Source organism: Molossus molossus, unplaced genomic scaffold (genome assembly GCF_014108415.1).
Source record: "Molossus molossus isolate mMolMol1 unplaced genomic scaffold, mMolMol1.p scaffold_m16_p_3, whole genome shotgun sequence".
Classification (NCBI taxonomy): domain Eukaryota; kingdom Metazoa; phylum Chordata; class Mammalia; order Chiroptera; family Molossidae; genus Molossus; species Molossus molossus.
Genome location: NW_023425366.1, coordinates 79,965,766 through 79,983,419, shown reverse-complemented (window position 1 = coordinate 79,983,419; position 17,654 = coordinate 79,965,766). Strand labels below are relative to the sequence as shown.

Below are 17,654 nucleotides of genomic sequence, written 5' to 3'. Positions count from 1 at the left end.
ATGGATGGATGCAGCTCTGACCATCACTCAACTTTGTACCATGAAGAAATATAAAAATAAAAATAAAAATGGATTAAAAATGTTTTTGCTGTTGGCACTTAGATTATAGTTTTTCTCCTGCTCACTAAAGTATAAATCTAAGTTTGCTTTGAGGCAGGTAGGCTGGGTCCCCCTGGCTCCCTCAGCTAGCCTGGTTGTGGCCCACTGGGCACCAGGCCCCGCTCGGATCTCCTGACCTTGGGCTCCTCTCACCTTTCCTGCCCCTCTCCTTTGGTTACAAGACTGTTCTCACTCAGGTCTCTGAGAAATTCTAGTCTTTTCCTTCCGCTCGAGAACAGTAACATAAGCTCTCCTTCTAAAATTGTATCTGTTTTTGACTAGTTCTACATCTCATTTTTCTGCTCCATAGATTTCATATAAAGGGTAAAGATCACTTTAGCTGCAACCACCCACTACTTACAGGGTTAAATGTGGTAACTTGAGTAGATGGTGTAACTGCAAAGTGTGTTTTGCATATGCCTATGTTGTCTACATTCTCTCTCTCTTTCTCTCTCTCTGCCTCTCCCACACACACACACCTCTTGCTTCAGCTTGCCTCTGAATTAGGGTGTTTATTTTTTAAAAAATAACAAAATACCTGTGAGAGTTTAATATAATGACGATGGATAAGCAAGCTGAACTGTGTCAGATTCTAGCAGTATGTCTATAAAAGAAGAAAACAAATCAAACTGCAACAACTAATTCTCTACAAGAATGTTCAGACTTCCAAGGGGTTCTTTGGATGGTGAGGCATACCAATCAGGACAAGCTTTTAACATTCCACCTACTACCTTTCTTCTCTTATAGACATATAATTGTCACAAACTGAATAGAAATATCCCTGTTCCTATTCCAGGAAACCTGGTTTAATAGTCCCTATGAAAATCAATAGGTTCCATCTGACAGAACGCTTGGGGAAGATTCGCTTCACTTGACGCGGCTTGTTATCTGCAAACTACTTTCCTTAATGTGTTCTGAGACCTCAATCGGGCCCAAAAAGTCTATTTCAGCCAGTGATTTATTATTCTCCTCTCCATCACTGACCAAAGGTGACCTTGCCTGCACTTCGAGCGCATACCCACGAGTGGTTAAAAGTGGCTACGGCGGTGTTTAATAGGTGCATATCTTTAATCCAAACTGACCCAGTTATCTCTCTTACATACATCATAGCAACTGAAAATAAATGGTTTTTGTGGTTAGTTTTCATGTTCTCACAGGTTAGACACAAAGAGAAAAGATCAGGTAATTCCCCAGTTTAGCCAGTGATATAAATGGTATTATTTCTAGCTTAGAACTGAGGAAGCTGAACTCTCTACTGGAGATGTCCTGGAGATTCCCCTACCAAGAATTTGGGAGGAGGCCTGTGTACATTCTATAATTTAATCTAGAGCAACCTTTCAAATGCTTCTGCAACATTATGATTATATATACTCAATGCCAACTCTCATATGAATATAAGGAAAAATAACTAGAAGTTAAAAACTAACTCATAAAATGATTGGCAAGTCATGTGTGGTTCCTCAACTAAGTGAAAAGAGCATAAAATGCCAAACCAGCATGTATGAAACATTTTATAAAAGTTATGAGCATTTACTAGATGAATGTCAATTAAATTATTCAAGAAAAAACATGTCCAGAAATGTATAGGTAACTTTATATTATAGTAACTAAAATATGACGAAATTCAGGCCTGCAGCAGCTTCTACACTGATCATCACGCTGCTCTGTGGTCAGAATCGGAATAGAGCCATTGGTTCAAAGTGCTCCAAATCTGGGAATTACAGGCATCCAAGATTTGTTTAAGTAGGAGGCCATATGATCAGAAATCTTTATTTAATGCGCCATTAGATTTATTGATACAATAGTAAAATATATCCCTAATTTTATTCATACAGAAATGCACAATGTGTCTGCTGCTGCTAACTGTGCAGTTTTAAGTCAAGCTGATGAGAACATTAGACTTGCACAGAGTAAACTGGCACTATTATAATACAACATATCTGTCTGGACCCATTACAATGAATAATTAGAACAATTTTCACCATTTATTCCATGCTTCCTGGGTGATGAGAAATATTTTACATAAATTACCTCATTTTTATCTTTGCTAGAACACCATGAGCTAGATGTTCTTAAAGCCAATTTACAGATGAAGAAAGTGAAATTGAGAGACTGACATAATTCACTGTAAAGTCACACAGGTAGTAAGTGGCAGAAGGGACCACAAACTCAACGTGTGTGGTTCCGGAGCCCAGGACCTCACCCCACAGCCGCACAGCCATTCCTCAGGAGAGTCAGCATACCTACGCCTTCTGGACCTGCACACTGAGCCTGGCTCTCAGACCCATACATTCTGAATCCTCACACAGATTAGTTCTTAGATTCAATACTGGGTATTTCATGAAAGGGCAGGGATTCTACAATAAGCTGAATACAACTTTTTCCAAGAGTTGAGCCACTGAGAAATTTCATCTGAATTCCAGAATTCAAATATTTGTCTCCAAAATTTCAGGGACACTCTATGTGACCAGTGAGCATAATTTCTTACATCTCAATCAGTTCTTGAAAAATGAGACTGATTGATAGGACTGAATGTGTGATTATTTAAACACACCCCGAGGTATATACACCTAAGGAAGGTAAAGCCCATAAATTGTTCCTGAAATAGTGACTCCATTATTACCACGTTAATCTTCAAAAGTTGTGATTCCATTTTGTTCAGTGAAATGTAGTCCCAGTTGAAGGTTTCATCTTGCTTTTCCTACTAGCTGTGTCTGTCAGAATCCTTTAATGCCCCAAAGTCATGAACCTGAGGACGTAGCTTCGTAAATTGTTCTATCGAATTCAATTTCTACTAAATATCGCATCAAATGGAGATGACAAAGGGCTTGTGCAAAAAGGAAAAAATAGCCTTCTTTCCTTCATATCTGATTTCTGGCTTACAAAGTTCATAGTAAAAGTCCCACTAAGCCTGCAAGCCAATTAGTTCTTATGTACAAAGTAATGAGGTATTTAGAAGTAAATGGCACTCCTTGTGAGCCTGAAACTATGTCAAAATAAAAAGTTACAAAATAGGCCACCGTTTCCCAAGAGGAGAGTACGGATGCCACTCCTAGTGAACGGACTTCTTCAGTATAAGAAGCACTAATAAGAAGTGGGGAAAAGTTATAAATACACACTAAAACATCTTACTACTCTCAACGCCTAATCCTCACTAATGATGCAATGAGACAAATGCATCTTGTTTCTGTGAACATCCAGGTTTTTTCAGTACAGTAAAAAGTTGGTTCAACTGTCATTTTTTATTTTCTGGCACTAAAATACATATGTGATAGGGAATCACCAATACTTATCATAACATTTAGAAACTGCAAGACCTTAAAATGCTTTCTGCACGGCTAAAAGTGATGTTAACTTATATAGAGCGGGATCTCAATGTTGACATTATGTCTTTCCCTGAACTTTCTGTTAGGAGAGCTTCCATATATACTGAAATGTTGAAATATCATCATGGACACCGGTATACTGTCCTAAATTCAAGAATTGTTGGTTTTTGACATATTCTCTCTCTCTCTTTCTCTTTGTCATACATGCATGCATGCACACATACATACACACTCTCATTTGATTGATATAATTTTTAATGTATTCTAATCCTCCAAGCTATAGTTTTTTTTATATAAAGTAAAAAGCCCCAAATCCATTTATAAAATTTATGGTAATAAAAAAATTTGTATTATAATTACATATTAATTTCCTACAGGGGTATTTATATAGCTAAAATACCCAACTGTCTGAAGATGACAATTCATTTTCATTATCAGTATTAACTCTGTCCTGTACCCGACCAAGAGTGGAATATGGATTTCTCCATAAGAGTTGGTGCTATAGTCTGTCTTCCTAGGGGTTAATAAGAGTATTTGTCTATCACCCAGACATATGAGTGCTGAACGGATTCTCAATGATGATCAGGGTGTTTTATGGGGGGATAAGTAAATGTAAATGTAAACTGAATTATTTCTAAAATATTAAGCTATGAGAAAGACACGTAATACTACCACAGAATAAAATTTGGGTAAACTGTCTTGAAAAAGTATTTAAGTAAATCCTGGGAAAGAGGATTATTGTTTCAAATAATTAACTATAAAAGAGATAGGAAACTTTTACTGGACTTCTTATAGGTAGTATCATGGGAGAAAATATGTCCCCCCCAGAAAGGTTTACTGAAGTCCTAACCCCCAGTACTTCAAAATGTGACCTTATTTTGAAATCAGGTTGTTGTAGATATAAGTAGTCAATTTAAGATGAGGTCAGACTGGAATAAGGTGGGCCCTTAATCCAATAGGACTGATGTCCTTATAAAGAAGAAGGGAATTTGGACACGGACATGCACAGAGGAAAGATGATATGCAGACACGAAAGGAGAACATGACCGTGTGACCAGGGGGCGGTGAGTAGAGGGATGCACCTACAAGGAACCCCAGGCAGTAGCTGTCTGTCACCAGAAGCAAGGAGAGAGGCATGGAACCGATTTTCCCTCGGAGACCTTGGAAGAAATCAACCATGCCGACACCTTGATTTCAGACTTCTAGCCTTCAGAACCATAAGAAAATAAATTTCTGTTGTGTTAAGCCAGTTTGAGGTAGTTTATTACAACAGCCCTAGAAAACTCTCATGGATAGATGATCCACAGGTAGGTAGGTAGGTAGGTAGGTAGTTAGGTAGGTAGGTAGGTAGATAGACAAGATAGATAGATAAACAATCTTTCAGATTTCTTAGGTTTAGTTCTAATCATAAAATGAGGACCTAATGAACTATCCAGTGAAACAGTATTGTGGTCCCAAAGTGGTTAAATTGAACAATATGTATCTATTATATTGAGCCACATAAAGATTGCTATTTTTGTAGGGGAAAAAATGATTTCATAGAGGTAATTTTATGTGGCTCAATATAATAGATTACATAAATAATTCAAGTTTTCTGAAAACGCCCCTTCTCAAGAGCAGACCCTTGGCTGAATTTGCTAGAAAAATACTGTTTTCCCTGCATGACTTTCCTTCTTATAAACAGATTCTTCTGCTTCCTTCATTTCACTCAGATAAGGAAGTTTCCACCTATGTGGAATTAAACACTGGAACGAGTGCTCTTTGAGGTTTCGCCCGCTATTTCTCTCATCTCAATGCATGGTTTATTCTAGGAGGCAGTGCTGGGATTCTGTCTAATTCATCTCCAAAGCTGAGGTTTCTCCAGGGGTTTTCTCTCGCTCCATTTGGCACAGCAGTGGCTGTGCCTGACATCTGTGTTACAGCACCGCTCTCCAGCTCCCTCTGACTCGGTTCCCATCCGCCTTCTCTTCCGCCAGTCTTCTGAGGAAGATGTGTCCACACAGAGGCGGAGAAGAGAGTACAAAGAGGGCAGGCAAGAGCTGAACTTTCCAATGAGTATGAGTCACGAACCCTCTAAATGCCTCCACCTATCTCTCACTCCAATTCATCCAAAGAATGTTTACTTAAACTAGCACTCGTTAAGACGGTCCTTTGTCCTTTGGAACTCTGAGCATTCACAAGTTATTTCTGAATGTTTATTTTTCTATACTTTCATATAGTTTGTCCTTTTTAAAGTTTCCTCAAATATGGAAACAAAGTAACCGTTCACAAATTTTACTGACTGGTTTTTTTTTTTTTAACCAGCAAGAAAGGATAGATACAACCATTTCCAAAAACGTCTCATGTGTGATTCCTGCTAACCCAGGCCAATTTAGTTCCATAAGCAGTAGATATTGAAGAGAAAATTCCATGTCATAAAAATTTTAATAACCCTTAATTCAAATACATTTTATGAATATTGAAAATTGATTTAAGAGAAAATTCCAAAACTTGCCAATCAAAAAATTCTTCTACATTCTTAACTTAAATCATTGCCTACACCAAACAGGAAATCCAGAATATAGAATTGATATGTAGCAACTGCCATTAAATTACCCACTTCAATTAAACTGTTGTTGTTAGTTTGCTATGTCGTTAAATCCTAAGAGCGTTTCCCAATGTCATTCTAGTTCTACTGGCCTGAAAACCCTGTGCCAGTATTCTGTCCCTCATTCTCTGAGATCTAAAATGCCTGTGCCAGACAACGTATATCAGATGGTGATATTAAGCTGTCGTTAGAAAAGAAAAAAAAAGTCTACTAGCCCAAAGCAGGTATTATTTGACTTCAAGACTTAGGATATGTCTCACATACTTTATAACTGGGTTTCCAGAAGTATATATATTTCATGCATTTATTCACATAAAATTTAAGAAAGGATGAATGTATTCTATAAAAAAAAAAAAACCTGTCTTTTTGTGGTTTAATAAGGAAAAACCACCTGAGGATAGAAAATGCATGTAAGGCATTATAACGACAAACACCCTCTGGGGCCCAGGGAGTGCTACATCCTGCTGCCATTTGTGTTTTGAGCTTTCGCCTGCTGCATTTCCAACTCACTGGAAAGGAGCCTAAGTAATTTTTGCCTCCTCAGTTCTCCTACAAGTATAGAGTAAAAAGAAGCAACCTCTCCCCGCAAAAGTTTGTTCAAATCCAAAGTTCTTAGGTGAGCCAGTTCAGTCCCAGAGACATTAGCATTTGTCCAGTTGTACTTGACTGAAACAAATACAATATTTGAAAATCTAGGTATATACATATGTATATCTAAAGTCATGACTGATATACAAAGCAAGGTTCACCTACCATCTCGAAATGCTTTCTCTTTCCACACTTCTCCTCCCCACAACCACATCCAATCTGAGATCCAGTTGTTTTCAGAGTCATGCAGTTTCCATCAGACAACCAACGGCCCATTTGGTTGCACTCTCATAATCAAGATTCCAATGAGCTAACTGTACATAGTGGCTCTCTGGCCCCTTTATCCTTTGAATCAGGGCTTCTGGCTTCTCCAGGTAACAGATCCCATTGAGATGCTATTATATATAATGAAACAAACTTACTGTTTTCTTTAACACTTTGAGAGCATAAGGCTTCTGAGTCCCCTTCTGTTTGCATCTGTACACAATGGATGTAGCACCCCTTGAGGGGGAAAAAGACAAAAAGAAAATGTTATGATCTGGACATGCAATAAAGGGGAAACCTTGAAAATACATCTCTTGCAGTTACCCTCACAAATGACAGGTGTTTATAAGTTCTATTATAGAACCAGTCTAACCGTTGAGAGTATTTTTTCTCTTGCAACTGGGTATAGTTTACTCAGAAATGCTCCAGTTTTCCACTCTGCTCTTTTCCTTTGCCCCATCCCTATACAAGTTACAACATACTTATGGCTGTTGCAGGCAGGGGCTCTGGAATAAACCAGGCCCTCAGGTGAGCATAGCCTGTGGAATACCTCCACTCAACTTCTGAATCTCTGAACTTTCCTGCAAGTAGGTAGGTGTCTGGAGTAAAGTAAGGCACTATGGCTTCAGTGAGAGGGTTTACGTTTAGCACTTGGCTGCAAGGGTCCGGACCCTTTGCTTGGCAAAGGATCCGGGACCCTTGAGAATTTACACCATTTGGTGCCCTGGCATTCTCCCAGAGCCAGTGTTAGCCCCGTAGAGATTCTGGCTCCATCTTGGTGAAAACTGCTACCACTTATTTCACGTGCCTTAACGAGAAGAACTGTGTGAAACGCTCAGGAGGAAATACTATAGAAATGCTTAAAGGTAGACAGGGAGAAAGATCTATCACTCTATAAAAAGCTCAAAGAAGTACAGAATGATTTTCACCTGTGAGGGAGAATGGTTAAAAGGAACTCATTGCTAACTTCATGCTTATGCAAGGTTGTTAAAGGAGAATATTAAACAGCAGGGAAGCATGATCCTGAGGCTCCCTCTCCACACATGAGGACAGGAGACCAACACAAACAAGAAGAGACTCGCTGACCAAGAAGTATCTCAGCTTCAGAAAGAGAACTTCAGATGAATCTTAAAATGAGATGAGTTCAAGTGAATCTGTCAGACTTTGAAGATTAAGCCAAAGGACCTCTTATGCAGGCCTATGGTTTTGAAATTTTAAACACAAAGAATTTATACAAGTCAAACATATTCCTAGTTGTCTATGCACAACACATTTTTAACAGACCCAGGAGGAGTCAGGAACTGGTGTTGTAAATACTAATAGATTTTAAAAATTTCAACACATTTTTAATTTTTTTTATAAGATATAACATATACATAAAGAAATAAAGTATTCTAGAAATGGAATACATGGAGGTAAATATATAATTCATCTTTCCTTATTTTTAATTGCTCTAAAAAAGACAACTTTCTAAAGCCAAAATGTGAACAATGCATTGTGTTTATAGCATACTTAACAGTAAAATGTATGACAACAATAGTATAAAGAATGGGGGAGAGAAATAGGGAAAACACTATTAAGCCCTTATACTATGTATTAAGTATGATATTATTTAAAGGTAGACTGATTAATTAAAGATATATATTCTTTCACCTAGGAAAACAAATTATTTTTCAAAGAAAAATAAGTAATAACAAATCAGTAATGGAGCTAAAATAGACAATCATAAATGAAATACAATGTAGGGAAAAAACAACTTAAGAGATTAATAATAAAACAGCTGACAATGTGATGAATTTTAATCCAATAATATTAATAATTGCATTAAGTATAGACCTTATAAACACATCAATTACAAATAAAGATGGTTGGACTGGATTGAAAATCAAAACCAAACTATATGCTGTGTACAGAAACCGATATGGAATCTAATGATCAAAATAAACTGATGAACAACATAGAACCAGAGGCATGGATACAAGGAACAGACTGACAGCTTTCAAAGGGAAGTGTGGGGGACTGGATGAAAGAAGGCAAAGAGATTAGCTAAAGACATATATACATAGCTCATGGACACAGGTAAGAGTGTGGTGATGGCCAGAAGGAAGGAGATTGGAGGCAGGCAAAGGGGGAGAAAAGGAAAATATGTGTAATAGTGTCAACAATAAAAATATAGTGAAAATAAATAAATAAATACAAAGGCTTAAATAGGTTAAAAATAAAATGATAAGAAAGAGATACTATGCAAACACTAATCAAAGAAGTCAGGGATAGCTATACTAATAATATGTTAACTAGACATCAGAACAAGGATAGAGAGAGAGAGACATTACTTAATTATAAAGGTGTCAATTCTCCCAAATGACATAACAAATATAATTGTGTATACGCCTAACAATAGCATTTCAAAATACAGGAAGCAAAAAATAATAGAACTAAAAGGAAAAATAAACAAATCCACAAATATAGTTGGCAACTTCAAAGCACACTAATAACAACTGATAAAAAAGTAGACAAATTGTCACTAAGGATATAGAAGACATAAACAGCACTTTCTTTCCTTTTTTCCCCTATATTAATTTTAGAGACAGAGGAAGAGTGAGGGAGAGAGAGATAGAAACATCGATGAGAAAGAACATTGATTGGCCACCTCCTGCATGCCCCCCACTGGGCATCAGGCCCACAACCTGGGCATGTGCCCTGACAGGGAATTGGACTGGCAACCTCTTGGTGCATGGGTTGATGCTCAACCACTGAGCCACACTGGCTGGGCTTCTAATTTTTTATTTTTTCAGCACTTTCAACTAAATTAACCTAATTGACAATTTGAGAAAACTCCACACCAAAACAGCCAAATACACATTCTCTTCAAAGTCAGAGGACTCACATACTTGATTTCTAGATTTACTATAAAGCTACAATAATTAAAAGAGTGGTAATGGAGAAATAATAAACATGAAGACAAATGGAACAGAAAAAAGAATCCAGAAATCACCTTACACACAAATATATAGATGGCCAATTGGTTTCTGACAAAGGTAAAAAGGTAGCTCAGTGGAGAAATGATAGTTCTTCCAAATATAAATAGTGCTGGAATAACTAGACATATACTCACATACAAACAAAACCAAATCTTTATATACACTTCACATTATACAAAAATTTATTTAAAATGGATCATGAATATAAATGTAAAACCTAGAACTCTAAAACCTTTTTAAAAACATAGGAGAAAATTTTGTAACCTTTTGTTATGCAATGCTCTCTTATGCACAAAATCAAAACCACAGTGATTAAAAGAACAAATAAATAGGACTTCATTTAAATTAAGAATATTTGTTTTTCAAAAGTCACAGACAGGGAGAAAAATACATATAAATCACATGCCTAATAAAGGACTATTATTTAGAATTATAAAAATTCTTGAAGCCCAATAATATGAAAACAAACAATGCATCTAAAAAATGAGCAAAAGACTTAAACATATAATTCATTAAAGAAAATATGTGAATGAAAAATAAGCACAAGGAAAGATGTTTGGTCTTATTAGTCATGAGGAAATTGCAAATTAAAACCACAATGAGATACAACTACAAGCTTATTTGACACTTTATAAAAAGAAAGATAATACCATGGACTGGCAAGGATGCAGAGCAATGAAACTCTCATAAATGGCTGGTGGAAATGCAAAATGATAGAGCCACTTTGGAAAACAACCTGGCAGTTTCTTATAAAATAAGAATACTATATCATCCACACATCTCACTCCCAGGTATTTACCCTAGTGAGATGAAAGACATATTCACTCACAAATTCGAACATGCATCTTTATAGCAGCTTATTAGTAATGCCCCCAAACTTCAAACAACTCCAATATCCCCCAACTGAGAAATGGAATGACAATCTATGACGTATCCATATAGTGAAAGACTACCCAGAAATAAAAAGAAATGAAGTAGGGTACACACTACAACTTGGATGATTCTCTAATATAATATCCTAAGCGAAAGAAACTAGGTCAAAAGGCTATAAACTGTATGACTCCATTTATATAATATTCTTGCAAAGAGAAAACCATAGGCACAGGAAATAGATCAGTCTTTGCTGGGGGCCCAGAGATGAAGGGAGGTTTGACTACAAATGAGTATAGGGAAATTTTTTAGTATGATGAAATTGTTGTATAGCTTCATTGTGGTTGGGTTTACACAACTTAAAACATTTGTTAAAATAGGTAGAGCTATACAATAAAATAGATAAAATTTACATACAACAATAAAAATACAGTAAAAATTTTTTTCAAGGAAACTATGTTGTTCAAAGGCAAGATTAAAATCCATAATAGCAAAATATAGCCTATTACATTCCATTCTATTTTTGTTTCATGGAAATTGGTAAATAATTTAAAAGGAATGTAAAAAAAAAAAGAAAAGAAATTTGAAACATTGAAAATAACTAAAAATCTAACTTAAAATGTTATACCAACTGAAAAATTAACATTATTCAATAATTCATGTAAAGGAAAATAAATTAAATAGCATCCATTCCATAATTTTCTAATCACAACTTATCAATAATTTCAGTATACAAACCATTATCTTAGCAAAGCGTTAAAAAATTTTTTTTAAACAAAATGCACTCTTGACTGATCAACCTCAAGACACAAGTATGTTAGAATTAACTTTTCATTTTTTATTTTTTGTATATGAGGAATCTATTAAGAAAGTCCAATTTTGTTTTACTAAGTAATGGGCTTATTAATGTTAACAGACCTTTTATTATTTTCCAGCTTTATTGAGATATAATTAACATACAACATTGTAAAAGTTCAAGGTATACAATGTAAAGTCTTGATATGTGTATATCACAAAGTAATTACCACAATAGTAATAATGTTAGTTCATATTTATCACCTCACATAGTTAAAATTTTAGAAATAACATTTTAAAGGATGAAAAGACTAAGTTAAAAGAATAGAACAGCCCAAATAAATTTATATAAAAATAATATTTCAGTAATTTTTCAAAAATATAATCTGTATTATTTGCTGAAATTAAATGAGTATCATGTGTAAATATAAGAAAGCATATTTTTAGCATGTTTATATAAAAGTAAAAAATATTGTGCACATTAACAATTAACTTTTAATATAGAAAGAACATTTTGTTACAATGTTATAATCTCATTTCAAAAATAGATAATATAAAGAGAGAATGAACATAAAATTTCCTATAATCCAAAGGAAGAAAGGAGATCATAGATTAGAGGATATTATATTCATAAAGTTATTTAACTGGAAAAATGTGCTTCACTACTCATATCTATTCATTTATAACCTATTCTTTAACAAAAAGGCCCAGGAATATAGAAAGTAGAATTCTTTCTGCTATGATTTGATGACACAGAAAATCAATACTCCGAGGGCATCAGAGCCTGACTTCTACTTTCACACTGCTTTTCTTTAACAGAAATCATGGAAAAATCACTTTTTAGCTCTAGCATTGTCTAATGTGGTTGATTATAGGGAAAAAAAAAAAAGATTAAAGGCAAAAAGCCATGTTTCACATCAGAGAAAAAAGAAAAGTAGTCAAACCTGTAATATGTTTAAAACATCATGTGTACATGATAACCATAATACGTGTATGCTATTTTATATGTATATATTATATGCACACACATTATAGCCCCTGTTAAGCTGTTAAGAAGCACTTAATGTTGGTACCTAGCCAAACTAATGCATGTGTAGAAAAAGCTTGATATATATTTATTTGCCTAGAGACAATTTAAATATAGAGTCCTTTGCTACCCATTTAGGGCTACTGAGTACAAAAAAAGGGGGGCTTTTTAACCTACAGTTTATCTTTATATGTTCTTCCCGTTCAACATTTAAGGAACAACCATCAAATATTTTTTCATCTCCTATTCCATAGGTTCTTTTCTTTTCTTTTTTCATAATCTCACTCCCTTTGCTCTTCTTTCTAGTTTTAAGGAAAAAGAGATTGGTTCAATATTATTTTTTTCCTCCAAAAGAAATTCAAGCACATTGACCTAACTGTTTACCCACCAGCTGAGAGATAAATATCCAAATGCATTCAAAGGGCCAGGTACAGATCAATTCTGATTCAAAATGGAAGCAGAAAGTAGAGGTCTGAATTCACATCAATGTTTCAAGACATCAAGATGAGACTGCACAATGTTAAGACAACTGGCATCGCGGGCATTCTCCCATTAAGGGAGATATAGATCAGAGACTGATTTCCTGGGGGGAGAGCCTAGAGGGACATTTGCAATTGTTTGGGTTGAAGCAATAGAGCTTGGATTCCTTTGTCATCAAATCTACAACTTGCTCTTCAAAATGCAAGGGAACTTCAGGTACAGAATCTCTTGAAAGACAGACGTCTGGAGGCACTGTTGACTGTTGTTTCTTTGCTCCCTCTGTCTCTGCAATGATATGCTTCACAGCCATATAAAACTGTCTTTGCTAAGGGTATCAGGCAGTATAAGTTATTGAAGAGTTTCACTTTTTTTTTAACGGAAGGGGTCTTGAAACGAACCCAACGAATCTTGTCTTTTTCTAATGTTGAAGGTGCTTGGTTAAGGAATATAGTTATAGAAACAAATTAATCATTGTAAAAGATTTTAGTGCATTTATTCTTCTTGTTTTTGCATTTGATTTTTAATTATTTTTATTGTCAATGTGTGTATGTGCTTGAAGGAAAAATCCTCCTAATGCTCATTATGAAAAGGTTTAAAAGCAAAGCTGTGATTCATAAGAACTGTCAGTCATCTGCTGAAAACATAATGTGTGCAGCTTTACGTATCGTTGTATTTCTTCTGCAGGATTGACTTGCTATTATTTAACAAGCCTACTCTTGTCATTGATTTTTTAATTAGATGAATTATTAGAGAAGAGTGGTTATAGCCTCAAAATGGATTCTTCTTGGGGCGAAAGTAGAGTCACATTCAGGATCAGGAGCCTGAAAAAGTCAACGTCTCTAAATGCATGTTTAATGTCAGCATGCATTTCGCCCCATTCCAGTCACAGTGTTTCACTGTTTCATTCTCCACCTCTGTCAGCCTGCAACTCCTCAATGCTCTTCAGTACTTGAGTGTTTCAAAATGTTTTTTGGTCACCAAACACAAAAAATTGGAACCTTAACTCAACAAAGAACAGGAGGAAAAACTGCTGAAATGACTTAATTACTGATTTGGCATTTTCAATCTACAATTTGAAGAATGGGTAACCTTTAGAATTTAAAAAGTTGTTATTAGACCTGGAGGTTTTCCAAGTCAGTTAAATATTACAGTCTTAAAGTAAATCTCAAAAATATCATGCTGAGCAATAATATTGAACAGCAGATCTTAAGAACTTTTGAAGCCCAAGGTTTTAATAAGCTTGGGTTCAGAGTCTGTCCATAACTACCCTCCCCTTCTCCGGCTCACGTACTTGCTAAATCAGGGAGGGGTGAGGACAAACACCCTATTTTATTATCAGGGTTATATCACATCCTCCTACTTGGGGTTGTCTCATTTACTTTAAACTGTCTTTATTTTACTCTCATTTTTGAGACATATTTCCACTAGATACAGAATTCTAGCTGACAATTTCCTCCCACAACTTTATTTTTTTATTATTTTTTTATGTTCTTTTTTTTTTTTAATGAATTTTTTTATTTATTTTTTTGTTACAGATATTTTACCTTTTTACCCCATTGGCACCCCCCACCCCACCCCACCTCCGCCCCATCCCCGGCTTAGTTGTCCATGTCCATTGGTCATGCATACATGCATATAAGTTCTGTGGTTTATCTCTTCCCACCCCTCCACCCCCTCTTCTGAGGGATGTCAGTCTCGCCCTACTTCCATGTTTCTGGGTCTACTGTATTCCTCCCACAACTTTAAAGGCATTGCCCCACTGTCTCTGGCCTCCATTTTTTTTCCGATGAGGTATTAGCCATCATTCAGGTCATTGTGTCTTGTGTATTGCATGTCTTCTGCAGTTGCTGTAATGATGTTTTCTTCATCTTCAGTTTCTGTCTTTTGACTATACACCTATGTTTTGTTTTCTTTTGGTTTATTATGATTGCTGCTCAGTGAGCTTCTTGGATCTGCAATATTCTTTTATCAAATTTTGAAATGCTTAACTATTACTTCTTTCAAATATTTTTTGGTTTAATTTTTTTTCTCCTCTTCCTCTGGGATACACATTACTTGTAGAATAGATTTCTTGGTATTTTCCCACAAGTTTTTGAGGTTTTGTTTATTTTACCAGTTGTTTTTCTTTTTATTCTTCAAATTAGATAATTTCTATTGATTTGTCTTCAAGTTCACCAGCCTTTTCTTCTGCAGCCTGCAATCCAGTCATAAGCTTATGAATTTTTAATTTCATGTAATGTACTTTTCAATTCTAAAATTTCCATTAGGCTCTTTTTTATAGTTCCTATTTCTGTGCTGAGATGTCCCAAATGTTTACTCATTATACCCATATTTTGCTTCATGTTCTTGAATAAATTTACCATATTTGTTTCACACGCTTCATCTGTTTATTAGAACATCTGGATCATCTTCAAGTCTATTTTATTGACTGTTTTTTCTCTCCATTGATTACAGGTTCAATTTCCTGCTTCTTTGAATGTCTGGTACCTTCTTTTTTGATTGGGTTATCAACATATTTAAATGATACACACTAAGAAGTCTGGATTATATTATCTTCTTTCAAAGAGAATTGACTTTTAGTAGCAGGCAGTTAAATTGTGGACAAATCTATTTGATCCTGTGCAGTTTGGTTTTATTTGTTGTTACAGAATATCTATCTGAGTTATGTTCTTGGTCCTACGTCATGGTCCTTCTCTGGGGTAAAATCTTTATTCTTAAGGTGTGACTTTTTTGAGGTCTCAACTAAATATCTGAAATGCTCAGTGAAGTTTCTCAACCCTTGGCCATAGAGCCAGTGTCTTCCAAGAATACATGCCCATCCCCCCTCTGATATATTTGTTAGCTCACAGCCCCTTCCCAACTGTTCCTGCTCAGCTTCATAAAGTCCCATACTTGTCCCAGTTAGAAAGCCAGGGTGAATACAGCACTCACCTTGTTTTTCTCTTCTCTCAGGGATCACAGCCCTATACTGCCCATCGATCAGTGACTAAGACAACTATCTTATGCAGTATGTCCAAGTCATTTATGGAAGAAGGTCAAGTTCAGTATTTGTCACCCCATCATTGCCAGAGCAGAACTCTTCCCTTATTGTCTTAATTTTATCACCTTACTGAGTTTAAATTAGACATTAGTGATGCAGAAGAGAAAAACAATATGTTTATTCTTCATGCATTTATCAATAGTACATTACAAATGTTTAGAACTCTTGTGATTGCAGGAGGTTAGCAAATGATAAATCTACAAGAGCTGAATTAAGAAATCCTCCTTTGGCATTCCAGGCAGCTTTTTAAACATCAACAGCTTTTGTTATTGTTTCTGGAGAAGAAATAAATTTTGAGGCATGAGATATAATTTTATGATGTCAAAACACTGTGCCCAAGAATTTTTCCTGTTGAATAGATGATCAAACAGACATATTTTAGGACAAAATAACTAACTCATTTTAGATCACAGGCCTTGAGACTACCCCTACTGCTGCTTCTAAAGGATTCGTGTGGCCGAGAGCTGTCCCAGATGGCTGATACAAACAAGGAAGAGATTCATCTCTTCCAGATGTGACTTAGTCTTGTCACTGGCATTCAGAGACATTTAGCATTTAATATTATGAAACCGAAAGGGTTAGAAATCAGTATGATCACTCCTTCAGCAAGAGGCTTACCAGTGAGGCAAGGCTGGTAGCTTATTGATCTTCCCAGGTATGTTTTGTTTTGTTTTTGTTTTTTTACCTTCCCAGGGCAATTTAAAATGTTGAATGCCTTGCCAACATTTAAACATTGAGAAGTTTCATTTAAAATGTCAGATTTTCAGCTTCTCTTGAATCCAGCAACACTACTATTTAATTTGCCCAGCAACCGTCGGTACAACCTGAATAGCAACTGTCTTTTAGAGAGGGCATGTGGTTCCCTTCCCAGCTCCACCCATTCCCACCACCTCTCAGCTACTATGGCCTACACAGGTGCCTCCCCGATCTAATGAATACTGAGGAAGTGGGGATAGCTGGTAACCAAAGCAGAGAAATATCTTAAGGCTCCTTTCCAGAGATGTAGGTGGGATCATCATTTGTAGAACCTATTCCATGGCTTTCAAATTCAGTTTAGTAGTTAAAAGTCCATGACGATTATTTCATTTCACTATATCCAAGACATCATCAATCTGAAGAGGTATCATTATGCTATGATCTCTGAAAAAAAGGAAGCCTGCCACCATTTGACAATCACATTCCATGGTCTGAAGGATACATCCTCATTGCAGAGATATTAAAATGTGGAAGATTTTGCATTGCAATATCAATTTAAAATGGTAATCTCCTGTATTAATAGAATGCTTTTTCAGTTACAAATCAATTTCAATCTCTTCATAATTTATAATCCCACTGCCATAGCTTCTTAAATAGACTCCAGGGCTCATCTCACCCTGTCAGCCCCCCTGCATTCTACTAGTAGAATAATATTTCTAGAATAGAAATCTAACAGTGGGTCTTCCCTGTGGTCACTATCCCCATGACAGTGAGAAGGATCCAGGTTCCTTAGCTTGTGATGTGAGACCATTTACCATTTTGCCCTTCTCTTTTCTGGTCTCACTTCCTCTGCCTTGCCTCAGGTACGTAACAATACTAAATTCACTCAGTCTTTGAGCAT

The 17,654-nt window shown here is 35.8% G+C and overlaps 1 protein-coding gene across 1 annotated transcript in view; it reads right to left on the bottom strand.

Annotated features, from left to right (window-relative positions):
• The window catches only part of CAMK4 (calcium/calmodulin dependent protein kinase IV), a 140,728-nt gene that overhangs the window by 67,902 nt on the left and 55,172 nt on the right, over nt 1-17,654 (bottom strand). The window contains exon 3 of the mRNA XM_036278914.1: nt 7,023-7,101. Coding sequence (XP_036134807.1) covers nt 7,023-7,101 — 79 coding nt within the window. The remainder of the gene's footprint in view (nt 1-7,022; nt 7,102-17,654) is intronic.